We start from the raw sequence: 18,080 nt of genomic DNA, 5'->3' as shown, positions 1-18,080 counted from the left end.
AAAAAAATTTCCCAGCATGAAGGTGACTGGAAAAAACTGCAGAAAATTCTTTTTTAAAAATCATATTCTTTGATAGTGCAATCAGTAATCAAATATTTCAAAACATTTAATTTTTTTTTTTTACTAAAAAAGAATATGAAACTTAAGTTATATTAGAATTGTCTCTCTTTGTACAAGCCTTCAGATCATAAGATGCAAAAAAAAGATATTATGCATCAAGTATAAACAGATATTCCATTTGTATTAAATTGATTCTATGCATTTGTTAAATAACAAAACAAAGTATCAGATTTTATTTTCAGGTCACAAACCTATTTCCACTTATCAAAATTGAGAATTGAAACGGTGAATGTGTCAAAGAGACAACAATCCAACCAAAGTTAAGTACATCCCTCTGATTAGCCCTGTACATGATATGTTTTCTCATGTTAAAAGAACATGTAAGAAAAATTTGTAATAAGCATCATCTCAAATTATTTAAACACTAATTCACAAACTACATCAATAAAAGTACATAATCTAAATTTAAGTAAAACTTAATCTAATAAATTTAAGCCTGAAGCTGTCGTATGGGAGACAACTCTGTCTAGCTTAAATGTTTTTCATTGTGTTTAAAGGTGTCAACAATATGAAGCGATCTGATTGGCTGTAGATGTTTGCATGTATAAATCTGTCCTATAATTATCCACAAAGCACATGCTGTAATGTCAGAGTAGTATACACATGGAAAACCTTACCTAGATGGATTTAATCACATTATTTTTGGTGTTTATTCTTTGTTTTGTGGACTTTACGACTCCCAATAGGAACGATGACATGTGGGAAGCACTGTCGTGTAAGTACAACATCAATTGGAATTTAATTGGATCAATTAAAACTATTAAAAACAATCTATTTACATCAGGAAATTTTAACTACTGTTTTGTGATTCTGTCCCCAATAAAATGAAAATAAATTCAGAAAAAAAGACAATCAAATCATGACGAAATGCTGTTTATTATTTGAAAAAAAAACATTTAATCAAAGTCACTTAACTGAAACAGTCAGATTTTAATTTCCTTAATTTTCCTCATAAAAAAGAGGCTAAGTTGCCAATAGGTATTTTTTGGAGTAAAAAACATGGTAAAGTTTTAAATATTGACAAATACTTCTGAATGTTTATCAACATTGTTAATCAAATAGTTAGATCTATTTACATTTAAATATTTTGTTTTACTTCAAAAGAGAGACAAATTAAACTGAAAACTGTTCACTATGACAGAGGTTAAAAATTCAGAAGATTGGATATAATGGCAGGTGATATAAGGATCTCAGTAATAACTGATAATCGACAGAAATATAAAAGTATAATATCCATATTTAGAAAAATTACAAATGATTACCATGGAAACCATAAATATAATATTACACCTGTTATTATTTTGCAGACTATTGATTAAATATGTATTTTAACGTTATTCTATTCCACATAAGGACTGACGAGTCTCAAGAGTGCTGATCAAACGTTTAGTTCCTTGGTAATGTTTGGATAGAACGGTTTAAAATGACACTATAACATGACAAACCAAAAAAATAGGTTCCCAATTGATTTACAGTTTTCTAGATGCAAATAGAATAAATTGAAGCAATCTAAAAGTAAATATACTGTAGAATAATGACAGGGCTAAGGTTAACACATTAATGTTTTAATTTGCAAAACTAAAGTCTGAAGGAAATGTCTATCAAATTCTCCTTTAAACATCATGACTGTTTTGTCATGTCAGTTGAATACATAGTTCCACATTATGTCATGTCATAGCTTACTTTATGATATGGGGTTTGCTTATTGTTGACACATTACAAAGACAGTATATGGTTACATTTAGAGCTTTGATACATACTGGGTGATCATCAGACATCTAGGTCTAAGAATCTTTGGAGTTCCCTTAGTGTTCAGTAGTTTTGTTACCTTAATTTTGGTTCCATTTAATGAGATGTTTGTAGATATGTTTGCAGGCCTTTAATAAAATGTCAAATACTTTGCAATCTTTGATACTCCAGTACTACTGGATATAAATAAATTCTCAGTATAAACCTGTCAGCCATTCCCATCTTCTCATTTTCTGACCAGTGTCCATTTAACTTACCTACAATAGAAAATAGTAACAAGGTTAAAAACATAAAATTATGATAAATATACTTTTAATTCTAAGTCATAAGCTGTCACAGGACTCAATAAGCAACATCAATATCTAAATCTTAACACTTAGGGTTAGTTTATTTCATCAGGGTTTAATCTTAGATTATCTCTATTGACAGAATATCAAAATATGTTATTTTGTTTTAATAAAGTATCAATGATAAATTCATATGGAGTTTCAGCAGACGCACACACACACACACAAATAAGAAAAAAACTTGAATTTACAATCTGGAATATTTTTTTTTTATCAAAAGGAAAAGAAAGGATGTGGTTTATTAATTTATTCATAAATCAAATCACAATGTTAAATAAATGAAAATGACCATTCTCTAAACATAAATTTTACAAATGTATACTAATAAAAACAACATATGGTAATGTCTCTCTCTTATACCCAGTTGATATAAATAAAAAGATTGACCATGTTATTTATAATAAAAACACATTTAGCAAGAGGTTTATATAGGTTCCTTCTATTTCTATTTATCCATTTTTTCAAATTCATTTTGGCTGCTGGAACTTTTGTCTCTGAGCATTTTTAATAAAGAATGAAGGTAAATTCAGAACAGTGCGAGAGTTTGATTTCGTTTTTGATTTTTAAAAGCTACCCTTTTGTCATTCCTAAAATAGCTAATGGCAAATTTTTTCCCTGATTTTGCTATCTTGAAAGAGTGAAACATACCAATTTTAAATACCCAGCACCCTGCCGATTATCAACTTCAAACCCCACTATATACACCACACCATGCCGATTATTGGTTTCAAACACGTCCATATGTAAATATGCTACTCAGGAAGTAAAATTACAAGTAACAAGGGAAAATTCATCTACATTCATCCATCATAGCTATATAACCGATGTCATACTTTTATTTGTTTTTCTCTCTAAATTGAATGAAAAATCAATGGCTAAAATCAACCTAATTATAGTCATACTGAAAATAAATCCACATAACACAACCACCTGGTCCTAAAAAATTAGCTTCCTGTTGGTTGTAAATGTATGAATTTGTACGGTAAAATTTCAATTTAGCATCCGGAGTGTAGCATGAGTCTTGCTGTAGGACATCGTACAACCTGATCATATCCCATGTATTGTATGGAGAAAATAGATTAAACTCTCAATCGATAAATAAATAGGAAAATACTCGAAGATCGTCGATCAATTTAGCGTTAACTTTAACGTTTGACTTGATTAAAGGTAACAGCATTAGGACTCTTCATTTCCGTTTAACACACTGGTATGGCTGACTTTAATTGGGAACTGAGACTTCAAAACATACTAATCAAAAACCGTTGTATGTCTTAGTCTTCTTAGAGTTTAAATCATACAAAGACAACGTAACACAAAACCAATCTTTTTGTGAAAGCTTCCGTCAAATCGATGGGACTTTCTTTGCTTTTGTTTTTTGTTCTTTTGTTCTTGAGATGAATATTTGCATGTATAAATCTATATACAACTTGCTTGACAATAAAACCAATTTATTATTTTTATTCTAATCTAATATCAAATGCATGAAAAGTGAATAAAATTTTTTTCGGTTTCTTTTTCAAATATAAAAATTTACCATTAAGAATGAGTATGCATGGAAAACTTTAAATGAATACTCAGATCTACAAGCAATTCACTTTCTATAAATCACCATGAACGTATAACAGGGAAACTTTAAAACTGTGATTTTAACTCCCCACATTCCTTATTTGTCTATCCTTAGTTAGGAGCCTGCAGTTCAGGTGGTCAGTTGTTAGTTCATGTCTTTCATATTTTTTTTTCATAACACTATTTGTTATAAATTAGGCTGTAAGTTTTATCAATTGAACTGTTTTCGCATTTAAAATGACAGGATATTTTGAAGCAAACTATACAGTACCAGGGGTGGATCCAGCCATTATAAAAAGGGGGGTTCAACTACATGTCCCCATTCAAATGCATTGATTGTCCCAAAAAAAGAGGTTCCAACCCCCGTAACCCTCCCCCCTCCGCCCCCCCCCCCCACACCCCATCCCTGGATCCAAGCCTGAGTACAGGTTTTTAGCATTGTTGAAGACTGTACAATGTAACCTGTAATTGCTAATATCCACTTCATTTGAACTTTGTGTATATTTGTCTCACCGGCAATCCTACCACATCACTTTATTTTTATGTCTAATACTTGTAATTATTTGTAACTGTGCCTATACCAATAAGCAAAATTTTGCAATATCATATAAACATCTTGCTGAAATAACATTTAGTTCAATTGCCAACTATGCCAATTTTATAAAAAGTTCACAGATTTCAAAATTAACTGATTCAGAATTTATTTTTTTTTAAATTTTTACCAAAATAGCTGTTTTTTGCTTGGTGTGTAAAAATTCTGTCGTGTCATATAAAGTTTCCATTTTTTTTTAAATATCTGTTGGTTAAATTAGCTTTGTTAGAAGAACTCACACAGGAACAAACATCGTCAGTACATATACCTATATATCAGTTAAGATAGGCAAAGTTATCATAGGGGATTCAGGAAAAAAATTGGGAGATTTCGTTTTATGTTATAAAAATACAATAAATGTTCTGGTTATTACCAATGTTAAACTAGACCACACAAACAGTTACATCTTAATGATAATTTGTTCTAATTTTTATAGAACTTTATCATGATCTTTAAATGATAATTTGCTATTTTTTTATAGAACTTTATTGTGACTTTTAATTCACAAAAAGACAAAACGTGCAAAACGCCAGACACGATTAATCTTTAATAATTAGTTATAAGTTTTGTAAGTATTTAAATAAATTAAAAGAGAAGGAAAATGTCAGCTGTCATCACTAAAAAGTTAATTTCATATGAAATGATCTTTTAATATTTTAATAAAGTAAGCACAGATGGATCCAGGAGGGCCCTGCCCCCTACTTTTGTGGAAAAAAATTGGTTGATTATTTAGCGAATCACAGAAGTCATTCAGTAAATTATGTAAAAAATATTCTCAGGTCAAATTTGACAGAGTTCTTCACAAAAACACTTTTACTAGTAAAATATGAATATTAGGAGAATTAAGAAGGTATATAGATTTGATCCAGTAGAGCTAAGTTACTGATGTATCAGAAACAGGTGCCCCCTCAGATTACTGTAACAACAAATTCAATCATCTCACTTTTTACAGTCTACTGATTCCTATAAACAAATTATTACAATAGATATCCATATAGACATGATAGAAGTATAGATTCATTTGATTCTCAGACTCAACAATATTTAGTTTCAGTTTGATAGCACTTTTAGAAAATGGATACTTTTATACTTAAAATAACAGGTCTGTATATGAAATAAAGTAATATATTATCGGAGTTCTAAGTAATTTCAACAAATTTTTGAAAGAGGGATGAATATTAAAATTTGAAATACTCAATTTTCAAGACTTATCCCCCCTAATAAATTAAATATAACATATTCATGAATCAAGTATATATTTACATTGACTTAACCAACAACACATTTTACAATTAAAAGCAGTTGTAAAATAAATAATAATTGTCATGACATCAGTACATGCAACCACTTACATAGATAAAAGAAAATTATGTTTTATATTAGCCATGAAAATACTAAGAATCTGTATATGTTTGTTATCAGTGATAAGAAGAAGTATTTGATGTGATACTGGAGTGACTTAAGTATTTCTATAGTACTTATCTATCTCTGTTAATAATATTCACTAATCAAATTAGACAATTATAATCAATTATTAAAATATTTTCCTTGTTTAATGGTTTTCTATTGTCAAGCAAGTGAATAAATCTACTCATTTAAATTTAATTTAAAAGGGGCACCTGCTATCCTGTTATTCAATTATATATACTTTATATATCTTGTTGGTTTTAAAGATTTTTAGAGTGTGTTTTATTACAGTCAAATGAATGAACTAAAAGCTATATATTCAGTTCCATTTGGTGAAGAGCTGATTGAAGCAATGTTAATATAGTAATTAAGTATATAGTGCACTTAAAAGTCTAACAATATTCAAAACTACACTCAAATTTCCTTCCTAAAATTTTGTGATTTAACAGAAAAGAGGAATAACAAAGCTGAATGTTTGTTTATCCCTCCCCTTAATCAATATTTCTATACATTACAATCACACCCAATAATTCTCATTTAATTGTGTAAACCTTCATAAATAATCTGGGTAAAATGACATAAAGATTGTGTATAAATAATGTAACCTTACTTTGTATTCCTTGATTATGTAAGGATAAATACAGCTGGATGGTAAAATGAGGATATAATCAAATTGTGTAAAGTTTTGATAGAAAAAGCAGGTTCTATCTCAGTGACTACCAGATTCATTTATTTTCTTAAGGAGAATTTAGCCCAGATGTTTGTAATAAAACTTTATCTAATGGCTATGACATCAGTGAGTGTCCTTAGTTAGCCCACATGCCTCTAAAAATAAGAAAACAAACAGATCTTAACTATGTAAAACCAAACACACCTCAATTCTTAAACAATTGTCTTTTGTCTAATTGAATGTTTTTATATTTACATTTTTTTATAGATAAACATAAACAATTTTTTTTGAACTCATTGTGAAAGTGTCAATGTACAAGTTTGTTTGCATTTGTAGCAAATTAAAATATGCACTGCAAAATTACTATCCAATCACTGTATAAATCAAAGTTTCCTAGACACAAATATATTTAAATGTAATATTACATAAACCATTTTCAGATTACATATTTCTAATAGGTGTTAAATGAAGTTCATCTCAAGTACAGACGTTAAGAACATTACTAAGGAATGAAATACAATGGCATTATTAAGTTGGATCTACTCATATCTTTACAATCATGTTAAAGTCTGTCTTAGAGATATGTGTGTGGTATTAGGTTACATTTTAGTTATCTTAACCTTTGATATGGTTTAGTGTCATATATCATGGCGAAGAACACACACCATAACTATTTTTACTTGCACTTAATTTTTTATATTTGGACCAAGTGCCTTTGTATTATACGGATCCACCATTTTCTATAAAATATCTTTCTTAAAGGGCTATAATTATTACTAGTAATTATATATATATATATATATATAGAGAGAGAGCCAAACTGACCGAGCCGAAAAAATAATATCTTAAAATTTGGGATTTATTAATGTTTTTTTGAGACATAGATATTTAGAAGTCTAACTTTAAAAACTTCCTAACAAACATCAAGGAATACGGACACTTAAAGGAGGCTCGAGGGTATAAAAATTTCAGAAAAATCAAACATTTGTTTTTCATTACAAATTTTATCTATTTCCTTTTTTAGTTGTTACTTTATCATATGGTACAAAAATCATTCAAAACAATCAATTCGTGTTGGCCCCAGATGACTTTCAAAATGTATACATCATTGAAAAAGTTTCAAATTATCTCCCTTTGGTGGAAAAATGCCATTTTTTGGCTCTAAAATTGAAATATCTTTTTCAACTCATCGGTGACCTATCTTTTTTAATAATATTTCCATATAAGCTGTACTTAAACTAAATTATTGTAAAATTTTAGCGATTTCTTTTTTTTATTTCGATATTACCTTTATTTCTACTATTACTTCAACAGAAAAAAACCACCTTTACAAAAATGTATGCTTCTTTCGAAAGCAGATTGTGAGCGCAAATGAACGGTGACCCGACTTTTTTATTTTATTTTTCTATTAACTATAAGATAAAGTTCATTTATAGAAAAATATAGAGAAATCCTATATAAATGATTTAGACCCGCGAACCCCCTTAATTAGGATTATTGGTGACAAGCACATATTACAGTACTTGGCCTCAGAGGATTATATAAAGATCTATAGTCCAAAAATAACCCAGACACGAAACCTGCAGAAATAAAGATAGGAAATCTGCATGACCTCCTTTACAAATTCAATAGAATAATGACTGCATCATACTTTTACACATCTAACAAAAAACTGATATTTTTATCTCCATGTCAAGTCTAAATGAAAAAATATGGAATCTGAACGTAATTAATATCTGTCTGGAGAACAAAGAGAAGACCTTCAGTCCCTTGTTGTCCGTCTAAATGGATTAGAAATTCATTTCAGTTCATACAAATATATTGAGAGAATTATCTGAATAAAAAAATAATTTTTGTTCACACGTCGCAACGATTCTGTGAAAACTATTGGAATCTCCTGACAATTAGGACTTGGAAATTTACACAGATATCCTACACTGCACCATTACCACTTGGTAACTAGAGACGTCGACACTTAGCATGCGTTAATGGTCCATTGTGTCACTAGAAGTAACGCCAAACTCAGTGGTTTTAATACAGCCTTATTATTATGTATTTTTAGACTTCTTATGTCAACATTATAATATCTGATCCACATTTTTACATCAAGAGTACAGGTCATGACTTTAAAACAAATTGTTTTATACAATAGTATCAAGTTTACAGCACTATGCTACATGCTGTGGGAAATTCTATGGAAAATTGCAACATGAAACATGAAGTACACTCGCGGGTGTTTTAACAGTGACATTTCCCAGGGTGGAGCTTCTCAATAAATAAAGCTGCCTTTAAAAAAAGAGTGCAGATTTCACATTATTGGGTGCACTGTATTGATATAATAACAAAGTACTCATTATATTTGTAAATTTACAAGTTTTATACTTTAGATAAAAATCTAAATATTTTCTGCATAAGACAACAGTGAAATACATTGTAACCAAAAGTGATTTGCATTTTAAGTTTAATCTTTATTTTTAAAGAAATAGAACAATTGCTACAGAAATACATTCTAATGAAAACTTGTAATATCCTGAATCAAGCCTCCCAACAATCATCTATGTGTTTTAATTCATTCCGTTATCTTCCTGTTATTGTTCTATATAACCTTCCGACTGATTCTATCCGCTGATTGTCTACGGTGATCTATGCTACAATCAACTTCAGTTTCTGTGACTACTGACAATTAAGAGAAATCTCCCATCATTCCAAACTTTACTTCGGGAAGAACTTGGTAAATGTAACAGGGCTCAATGATTGATCATATATATGAGTTCTGTAAAATATAAATCAAGTAACGGGGGATCCAAGTACAAGTATAGTATAGTTTGGGAGGGGGAGGGATACTAGATGTTTAAAAATTCTGAAATACTGATCTGGATACTATTATTGTTGTCCTATACATCTTATTGATTCATTTCATTGTTGAACTGAAAAAGGTTTTGTTGTGTTCTTTTGGTATCTGTAATTCTTATATACAGAAGCTGTCCATTAATTGTTGAGATAGTATGTCTTATGTGTTGTTAGGTTGTGTCCATTAATTGTTGAGATAGTATGTCTTATGTGTTGTTAGGTTGCTGTCCATTAATTGTTGAGATAGTATGTCTTTTGTGTTGTTAGGTTGTGTCCATTAATTGTTGAGATAGTATGTCTTATGTGTTGTTAGGTTGTGTCCATTAATTGTTGAGATAGTATGTCTTATGTGTTGTTAGGTTGTGTCCATTAATTGTTGAGATAGAATGTCTTATGTGTTGTTAGGTTGTGTCCATTAATTGTTGAGATAGTATGTCTTTTGTGTTGTTAGATTGTGTCCATTAATTGTTGAGATAGTATGTCTTATGTGTTGTTAGGTTGCTGTCCATTAATTGTTGAGATAGTATGTCTTTTGTGTTGTTAGGTTGTGTCCATTAATTGTTGAGATAGTATGTCTTATGTGTTGTTAGGTTGCTGTCCATTAATTGTTGAGATAGTATGTCTTATGTGTTGTTAGGTTGCTGTCCATTAATTGTTGAGATAGTATGTCTTATGTGTTGTTAGGTTGTGTCCATTTATTGTTGAGATAGTATGTCTTTTGTGTTGTTAGGTTGTGTCCATTAATTGTTGAGATAGTATGTCTTATGTGTTGTTAGGTTGTGTCCATTAATTGTTGAGATAGTATGTCTTTTGTGTTGTTAGGTTGTGTCCATTAATTGTTGAGATAGTATGTCTTATGTGTTGTTAGGTTGTGTCCATTTATTGTTGAGATAGTATGTCTTTTGTGTTGTTATGTTGTGTCCATTTATTGTTGAGATAGTATGTCTTATGTGTTGTTAGGTTGTGTCCATTAATTGTTGAGATAGTATGTCTTTTGTGTTGTTAGGATGCTGTCTCATATATCCTTTATTGTTATGCAAAGATTCCAATATGGCAGCCCATGGAATAAACTGTGATATAGTTTTGTTGGGTATCTGTAATTCTCTAATAAAATTGAGAATGGAAATGGGGAATGTGTCAAAGAGACAACAACCCGACCAAAATAAAAAAACACAACAGCAGAAGGTCACCAACAGGTCTTCAATGTAGCGAGAAATTCCCGCACCCGGAGGCATCCTTCAGCTGGCCCCTAAACAAATATATACTAGTTCAGTGATAATAAACGCCATACTAATTTCCAAATTGTACACAAGAAACTAAAATTTAAATAATACAAGACTAACAAAGGCCAGAGGCTCCTGACTTGGGACAGGCGCAAAAAATGCGGCGGGGTTAAACATGTTTGTGAGATCTCAACCCTCCCCCTATACCTCTAACCAGTGTAGAAAAGTAAAAGCATAACAATACGCACATTAAAATTCAGTTCAAGAGAAGTCCGAGTCTGATGTCAGAAGATGTAACCAAAGAAAATAAACAAAATGACAATAATACATAAATAACAACAGACTACTAGCAGTTAACTGACATGCCAGCTCCAGACTTCAATTAAACTGACTGAAAGATTATGATTTCATCATATGAACATCAGGCTCAATCCTTCCCGTAAGGGGTTTAGTATCATACCATCATAACATATATGAGAAGAACATAACCCGTGTCATGCCAACAACTGTTTTTAGAATAAATGTGTTTAGTTCCGACGCAAAGACCTTATCAGTGACTCAATATTAACGCCAAAATATGCAATCTTTAATGACTTGACAACAGTATCGTAATTATATCCCTTCTTAATAAGTCTATTCAAAGGTTTTGTAAGTGACTTGTACTGGTATTGTAACTAGTTCTATTGATGAGGTGTTGCACAGGAACACCCTGCCTACAGCAGGAAATACAAACAAAGAAAGCAGTCATTATTTGACTTGATATTCTACTGAGCTACAAGCATACCCTTCCTATAATATCAAGAATGGTCAGTCAATCTTCTATTTATCAATACTCAGTTTATTTCCTTGGCGGGAAATAGCGGAGACAGCCTGATGGTCATTTGACTTATTATTTTGTGATTAAATCGTGTGTTTGTGCCAAACTTCCTTTACAGAAAACAGCGACCCAGGTGATACACTCTCCGTTCTAATCACTGAGGAAATAATTACTTTCCTTTTCTTCAGTCAATTTATAGATTTACAGTAAGGAAGAAATAAGTTTTAATTAGAGAGAAAGATGACAGACACATGATGGTTCTACCTCCAGGTCGGAGAAATAAATTTCCAGTGGCAATTTTACATCCGATCTGTTGATGTTTTTGCTTTTTTTTCTTCGCTGCATATAGAACGTACACGCTATCTCATGACATTAGTTGCTATTTTGGGAATTGTTTTGACAGAAGAATTCAATGAAATAAAAAGTTTTTGTTGCCTGAATTGTGTGTGACATTGCATGTTATCCAGCAATGTAAAATAAGATGTTGTATATTGGGATAAAACTATTGGTAACAAAGTGCTACATAGCTGATAACATGAATGGATTGATATGTTTAATGCTAAGAATAATCTTTCTCAAGTATCGTAAAATTAAATCCTATACATGTCCTCATAAGCATAAAATACAATAACAATTTTTTTCAACTGCAATATCCTTGATAACGTCCTTGGTAACGTCCTTGGTAACTGTATATCAAAGTGCATGGAGATATTTTCATCATTTCAAATATTGAATATGACACGGATAAATTACACTGAAAAAAGAGACCATTTAAAGGATAATAAGAGAATTTTTAAACTCTGCTAGTATCAGACCTATCTATTCCAAACTGCCACTCAAGTAATAAAATACAAAAGTCAATAATTAATATTTATGTTTTCAGTCTGTTTAATTCAAAAGTAGGGCGGAATGTGACTTAAGCAGCTGGTTCCCTGTTGTTTAATATCCATTTTGGTACTAAGGAATCAAAAGAGGACCCAACATTTTTTGTTGTTACAAGTTAACTGATTAGATGTCAAAAGCAAATGTCCAAGAAGACAACTGTATATAAATGTTCTGATTAAGACAATAAAGCGTGTAATCTATTTTCTGCAACGTTACCGTCCTTAATCAGGCATACACGTCTTTACAATGGATGAAATAGTATCCTTGTTCCTAGACACTATTCTAAATCAATTTGACCTAATCTACCTCAGAAAAAGTCTGATGTTATCTCCCGTCTTAACGTCAGTATGATGACAAAAAATGGACAAATAAAGAGCTACGATTAATCAAAACTATTTCTTAGAGAGTCGTGGATGAATTTATGAATTCTCAAATAGATAGAAAATGGTCTTCATCTCCTTGAAAGGTAAAAGTTTAATAGCTTTGTTTCGGAATCAGTTTACGATATCTGGCCAATAAAGATCCTCTATCGGACAACGTAAGATATGTTTATGAAGGTTTAAAGATGAACATGTATCAATATGTTCTAAAAATCTTCAAAATTACAATACGTACTGATCATTCCGTGGAGGGAAATGAGAAAATAAAGAGAAACCATTAATTGAAAAGTTTGTTTTTGACATATAAGAAATTGGTTAAGATAGATAGGCGTAAGATTTTGATTACATCACAACCTAAGGCTTAATGCAATATTTTCCAAATCATTTTTGAAATGTAACTTTTCAAAAGGTTCTGATTTTGATGTTAGCATCAATCAAACCATGTTATAATTTTCATTAATTTCACTCCTTGACCAATAACGTATAGATACAATAAAACTGTAAGATTTATTGTTCAGCAAGTATGCAACCATATAAAACATTAAAAAGCTCATGTTATAGCTTCATTAGATATTATGAATATAACAATTTGTTTCCAGATATTAAATATAATTTGTACTGGTTACTCCGTCTTTTCAATGACAAATGGCGGGGGAAACATTCAATATTATTTTGAATTCTTCAGTTTATCCTGTATTAATGTGAAGAAGAGTTAATTAATATTTATGGTTGAAAATGCTACATGTACCAATAAACCTATATACCTTTACCTTTTGAAAGTATAACAGGGACATGTATGATCATAAACAGGTCAACAATTATAATAAAGATGTTTTCTCATTTATCATCAATCAATGCAACTTTTAATAAATAAATAAAAATTGTTAAATTTGATATCCAGTTTATTTTTTCAAATAATTTTAAAAAGGATATCAAATTCTTCCAATAATGATTCAATTGCATGTCTGGTCTTAAATGTTCTGCAGAACAAAATGTTATAGATCTATTTGAGTTTTGGGCTATTGAGGGTTTTTTCTCGTTTTTTTCTCTCGGTTTGTTCCTCCCTTTTTGGAATTTGCATTTTATTTATTTGGCTCTTGTCTTCCTTTGTCTAGACCTCAAGTACTAAAAGAATTATTTCTAGTGTATTCCAATTAGCCAACGATTACATCAACCTGTTGATTAACAATTACAAAGTTCTTTAATCAACCAATCAGAAAGATGTGCATCAGTTATTGACAAAATCTTATCAATTCTGGATTTTTCAAAACCCTTTTATCAGTTCAGGATAGAAATCAGATATATAAATAGAGGAGAAAGTTTAAACAAAAGTAAGTTGTTCAACTAAGCAAAAAAACTTCAAGATTAGAAGTGAATGAATAGCTTATGTCAAATACAATGGACTTGAATGCCAATAACACTGTTATAGATTGGTCTGGATTAAAACATATACAATAAATTACATAACATTAGACTGTTGGTATAAGTATATTATATATCAAAGGGAGGAAACTTGTAATAAAAGTCAATGTTCTTTAATTTACATTGCAAAATTCATATGTTTATTCAAGTGAAACAAATTAAGAACATATATATTACTTCATTATGTAAACTGTTATGAAATAAAATCATAAATGACTCTGTTATTCTAACAGTTTATGTATATATATTGCAAATTACTTAAATATTTATTTTATTCAATGGAGCAAAACTTAAATATATGGGGAAATTCAAATTTCAAAACATCAGCTCACATAATTTGAAGTTTATTATTTATGACAAACATAGCATTTGAAAATGAAAAAAAAAGATGAAAATTGGAAAACTAATGCATAAGGCAACATGTTCAGTACTGAACAGTTTAATGTTGTGTCTGCCAGAATTTTTTTTTTTATTTTACCATTCATTAAATTTGAAATAAGTGTTCGTCTCAACTTATCTCTACAGTAAGCTAGCAAAAAACTATTGAATTTGACATAAGCACTTGACATAGCCATTAATTTCAATTTAATAACAAGCACCTGTTCAGAGATGATTGATGGGAGCTAACTCTGTATAAAGTATGATCATGTGATCAGTGTAGATACATATGTTGATAATCCTTTTGTACTTAGAATCTTTGTTCTATCTTGTTTATCTATTTGTCAATCTGTCTATCTAGAATAAAATTTATGTTCTTAGAATAATGATGAGAGACATCTTGTATTATACTTTTTGTCTTGTAATTATCACTTAAGATTCTTCACAATTTTTACAGGTCAACAAGTCACCCAAAACACTCAGTCTTTTCAAACCTTTATTAAATGGGTTATATAATTTCTAGGTCTTCCTTAAGGAATCAGGTAAATACAAGATCTATCTTGATATGGACGTCTCCTCTGCTCATTGTTGAGGACACCCAGTGACAAAAGACTGAGAATGTTAAAGATATCTTTTTAAAGTCTGTGTTGTAATATGTTTATACCAACTCATTAGCTAATCTGTCTGTCAATCTTATTTATCTGTTATACAATCTGTCTATCTCAGTTATTAATCAAGATCAAGATTAAGATAAAATTATTAAATATCAGTTATTTATTTGCATGAAATAAATTACATTTTAATTCAATTATCAACTGCTAATATCTAACCATGACTAAGGAAATGTTTGGGAGTTTTGTAAACAAGACAGAGAGAAGAGGTTATTTAGTCAGTTATTATACTTAGGTTTAATGTCTTCTATTGTCTTTCTTTGAATTGAATGAGATAGACTTATTGTCTGATATGTTTACTTCTAGGTATCGCAGTAGGAGTTCATTTGTGGGATTATAATTTTCAGGGTGGCACTACCAGGAAAATAGGTTGTTGCTCCTTAAAATTGGTCAGAGAAAAATAAATAGAATTAAAAAATCTTGCAAGTCAAATAGAGTTCAATGTTATGTGATTGTTTTATTGGACTAATTAGGACGACTGTCTGCCAATCATATTACTGGACAGAGGTTATATCTGGGTCAGATCTATTATATTATATCAAATCATTATACAAAATAAACAAATAGAAATGATAGGTCTGTACAATAAGTAAGCTATTAACATATCTTCTTCAGAAAGCTGAAGAGAATGTTTCAATACATCTAAACAGGTTCATAAATCAGTAGGTTTTATACACCATTTAGTGCTCAGATGTGTTTGGGCCAAAACTTTTAAAGTGAAGTTAATAAGGATGCGCTTGATATGTGATTTTGAAAGTGATAAGCAACCAAAAAAAAATCATGTCTATCTGTAAACCATAATAGACTTAGTTTCTTCAGATGAAGTAAATAATGGGTCATTTAATTATTCATTTCAAATATTATGAAGACTGTTGCTAAAATGCTCAAAGGTGTGGGTTATGTATCTTACTACTTTGAGCCTCTGTGTGGTTACATCAGGTTCAAAGGTGTGGGTTATGTATCTTACTACTTTGAGCCACTGTGTGGTTACATCAGGTTCAAAGGTGTGGGTTATGTATCTTACTACTTTGAGCCACTGTGTGGTTACATCAGGTTCAAAGCTAATCTTTACCCTTTCCAGTTGTATTGGGCATTCGAGATCTTTATTCTTTTATTGAAAACATGAGATTTTTAAAACCACATTAACTTTTTAGAACAAACCCTTTAAATCAGATAAAACCACTTTTGCCATTTTAATGTTATTTGGACATAATAAATGATATCCATATTTAGAAATGAAGTAATTTGGTAATAAAATGCCTGAAGTTTTCAGTAAACAAAGCTTTGTTATCACTGAATCAAATAAATTGACTTAATAATAACTACATTACTACTTTCTAATAAAACTCTCATTTTGATACAAAAAAAAAATATGAAGTGTTTTGATGACCAATTAAATTATTGAAAACAGAAAAATATTGTTTCATAACCAATGTATTTTCCAGATCAAAAGAGAATTATTCCGTCAACGATCTTCATTAGATGTTGTGATAGTAAGAGATCAATTCTGTTGTGGAACTATTACATAGCTTCGGCGGAAATATCATGAAAATTTAAAATTCATTTCAAAAGACTAATGGGAACAAACCAAGCATGACTGCAAAAAAAGATATCATTGCATGGTATGCATTAAAATTGCTATAGAGCATAAAACTTTTTTGAAAGGTCACCCATGAAATAGAGTCTTGGAAACAAGAATTTTTAAGTCTGGAATTGCTACCAATTTAGTTAGCATAATGTAAACTAATGTTAATTTTTTAGCCATTTATCTGAAAATTCTCATAACTGTAAGATCACACTCTTATAGAGAGAGACCAAAAAAAAAATGGGAAGAAAAACATGATAAACTTACTAATGTTAGAAAAAATTTCCCTGTTTGTTAACACTAAATTTGTTTCAGCCCAAGTTTGTGAGGCATGTTAATGTGTAGGGTATATATATAAATGTTATTAAAACATTCTGAAATTCAAATATTGAACTAATTATCACAGTTAAACACTTGAAATTTGCTCGGTTATGAAAATCAATTCTTATGTAAAATCAAATTACATATTTTCATTAATTGTGTCATTTGCAGGTCGAGAGAAAAATAATGTTCTTTTGCAGTAGACTTAATATACCGTAAAAAGTCTTGGAAAACAAAATCTACAGTTAATAACATTGCGGTTAGCAAAATGAAAAAACTTTCCTAACAAAGATGTGAGACCATGTTCTAACCTGGAATCAAAACGTATTGTAAATGTCTCTGATGGTATTTCTAATGCTCTTTGAGGATGAATATCTAATAATACACCACTTAACACAAAACAAACAATCCATTATTCCCAATATTGTTTTCTTTAGTAAATATTTTACCTTGGCTGAGAACAATTGGAGTTTATTGCCGACGTCATTAAGAATAAGCGTTTATATAACAGGACAAGATACAGATCATTGTAACAAGTCTTTTTACCGTTGCATGACATACAATAATGTTAGACGAGTATAACGCTTTGATCATCAGGAAGATCAATTCTACGTAGCGCTGCCGAACATTGTTGTCGAACATCGATTGGCCAGATACTGAGCATTCCTTTAGGAAGATTACAACTTTAATACCAACCAAATCAAGTGTATCAATTTTCTTTCTTCAGTAAATTAGTGTAATTTGAAGAAAATGTCATTTTCTTTATTTAATTATATGTAGCATACGAGCTTTATGAAAGGGACAAGATAGAAAATAGATTTTTATCAATCAGATAATCCTCTTCAAATTACGTTTCTTTAAATTTATCCATAAAGAACCAAAAAAAATAACAGAAAACGAAACAATTCAAAGATTATTCAAAATTAAAACAACCAATTCAGGAAAGAATTTAAAATAATTAGAAAATTAAACATAACATTGCTGCCGGAAAGTGAAACAATTCAAGCACAACATCCCGTAATGAAACAATTCTAAAGTAAAAATACAGCGTACAATATAACATTGTAACCAATTTAAAAGAAGCAACCATTCAATTG

General features: G+C 30.1%; 2 protein-coding genes across 2 annotated transcripts in view; one reads left to right on the top strand and one right to left on the bottom strand.

The window, feature by feature from the left end:
- The window catches only part of LOC143082286 (cysteine--tRNA ligase, cytoplasmic-like), a 193,836-nt gene that overhangs the window by 92,354 nt on the left and 83,402 nt on the right, over positions 1-18,080 (bottom strand). The gene's annotated exons all lie outside the window — the stretch shown is intronic.
- Positions 671-18,080, top strand: part of LOC143082289 (uncharacterized) — a 91,784-nt gene continuing 74,374 nt past the window's right edge. Inside the window, exon 1 of the mRNA XM_076257911.1 lies at positions 671-835. Within this exon, the coding sequence (XP_076114026.1) occupies positions 742-835 (94 nt within the window). The 5' untranslated portion in view covers positions 671-741. The remainder of the gene's footprint in view (positions 836-18,080) is intronic.

This window comes from Mytilus galloprovincialis, chromosome 7, assembly GCF_965363235.1.
Source record: "Mytilus galloprovincialis chromosome 7, xbMytGall1.hap1.1, whole genome shotgun sequence".
Lineage (NCBI taxonomy): Eukaryota > Metazoa > Mollusca > Bivalvia > Mytilida > Mytilidae > Mytilus > Mytilus galloprovincialis.
The sequence above is the reverse complement of the archived record's forward strand: the minus strand, read 5'-3'. Positions and strand labels throughout refer to the sequence as shown.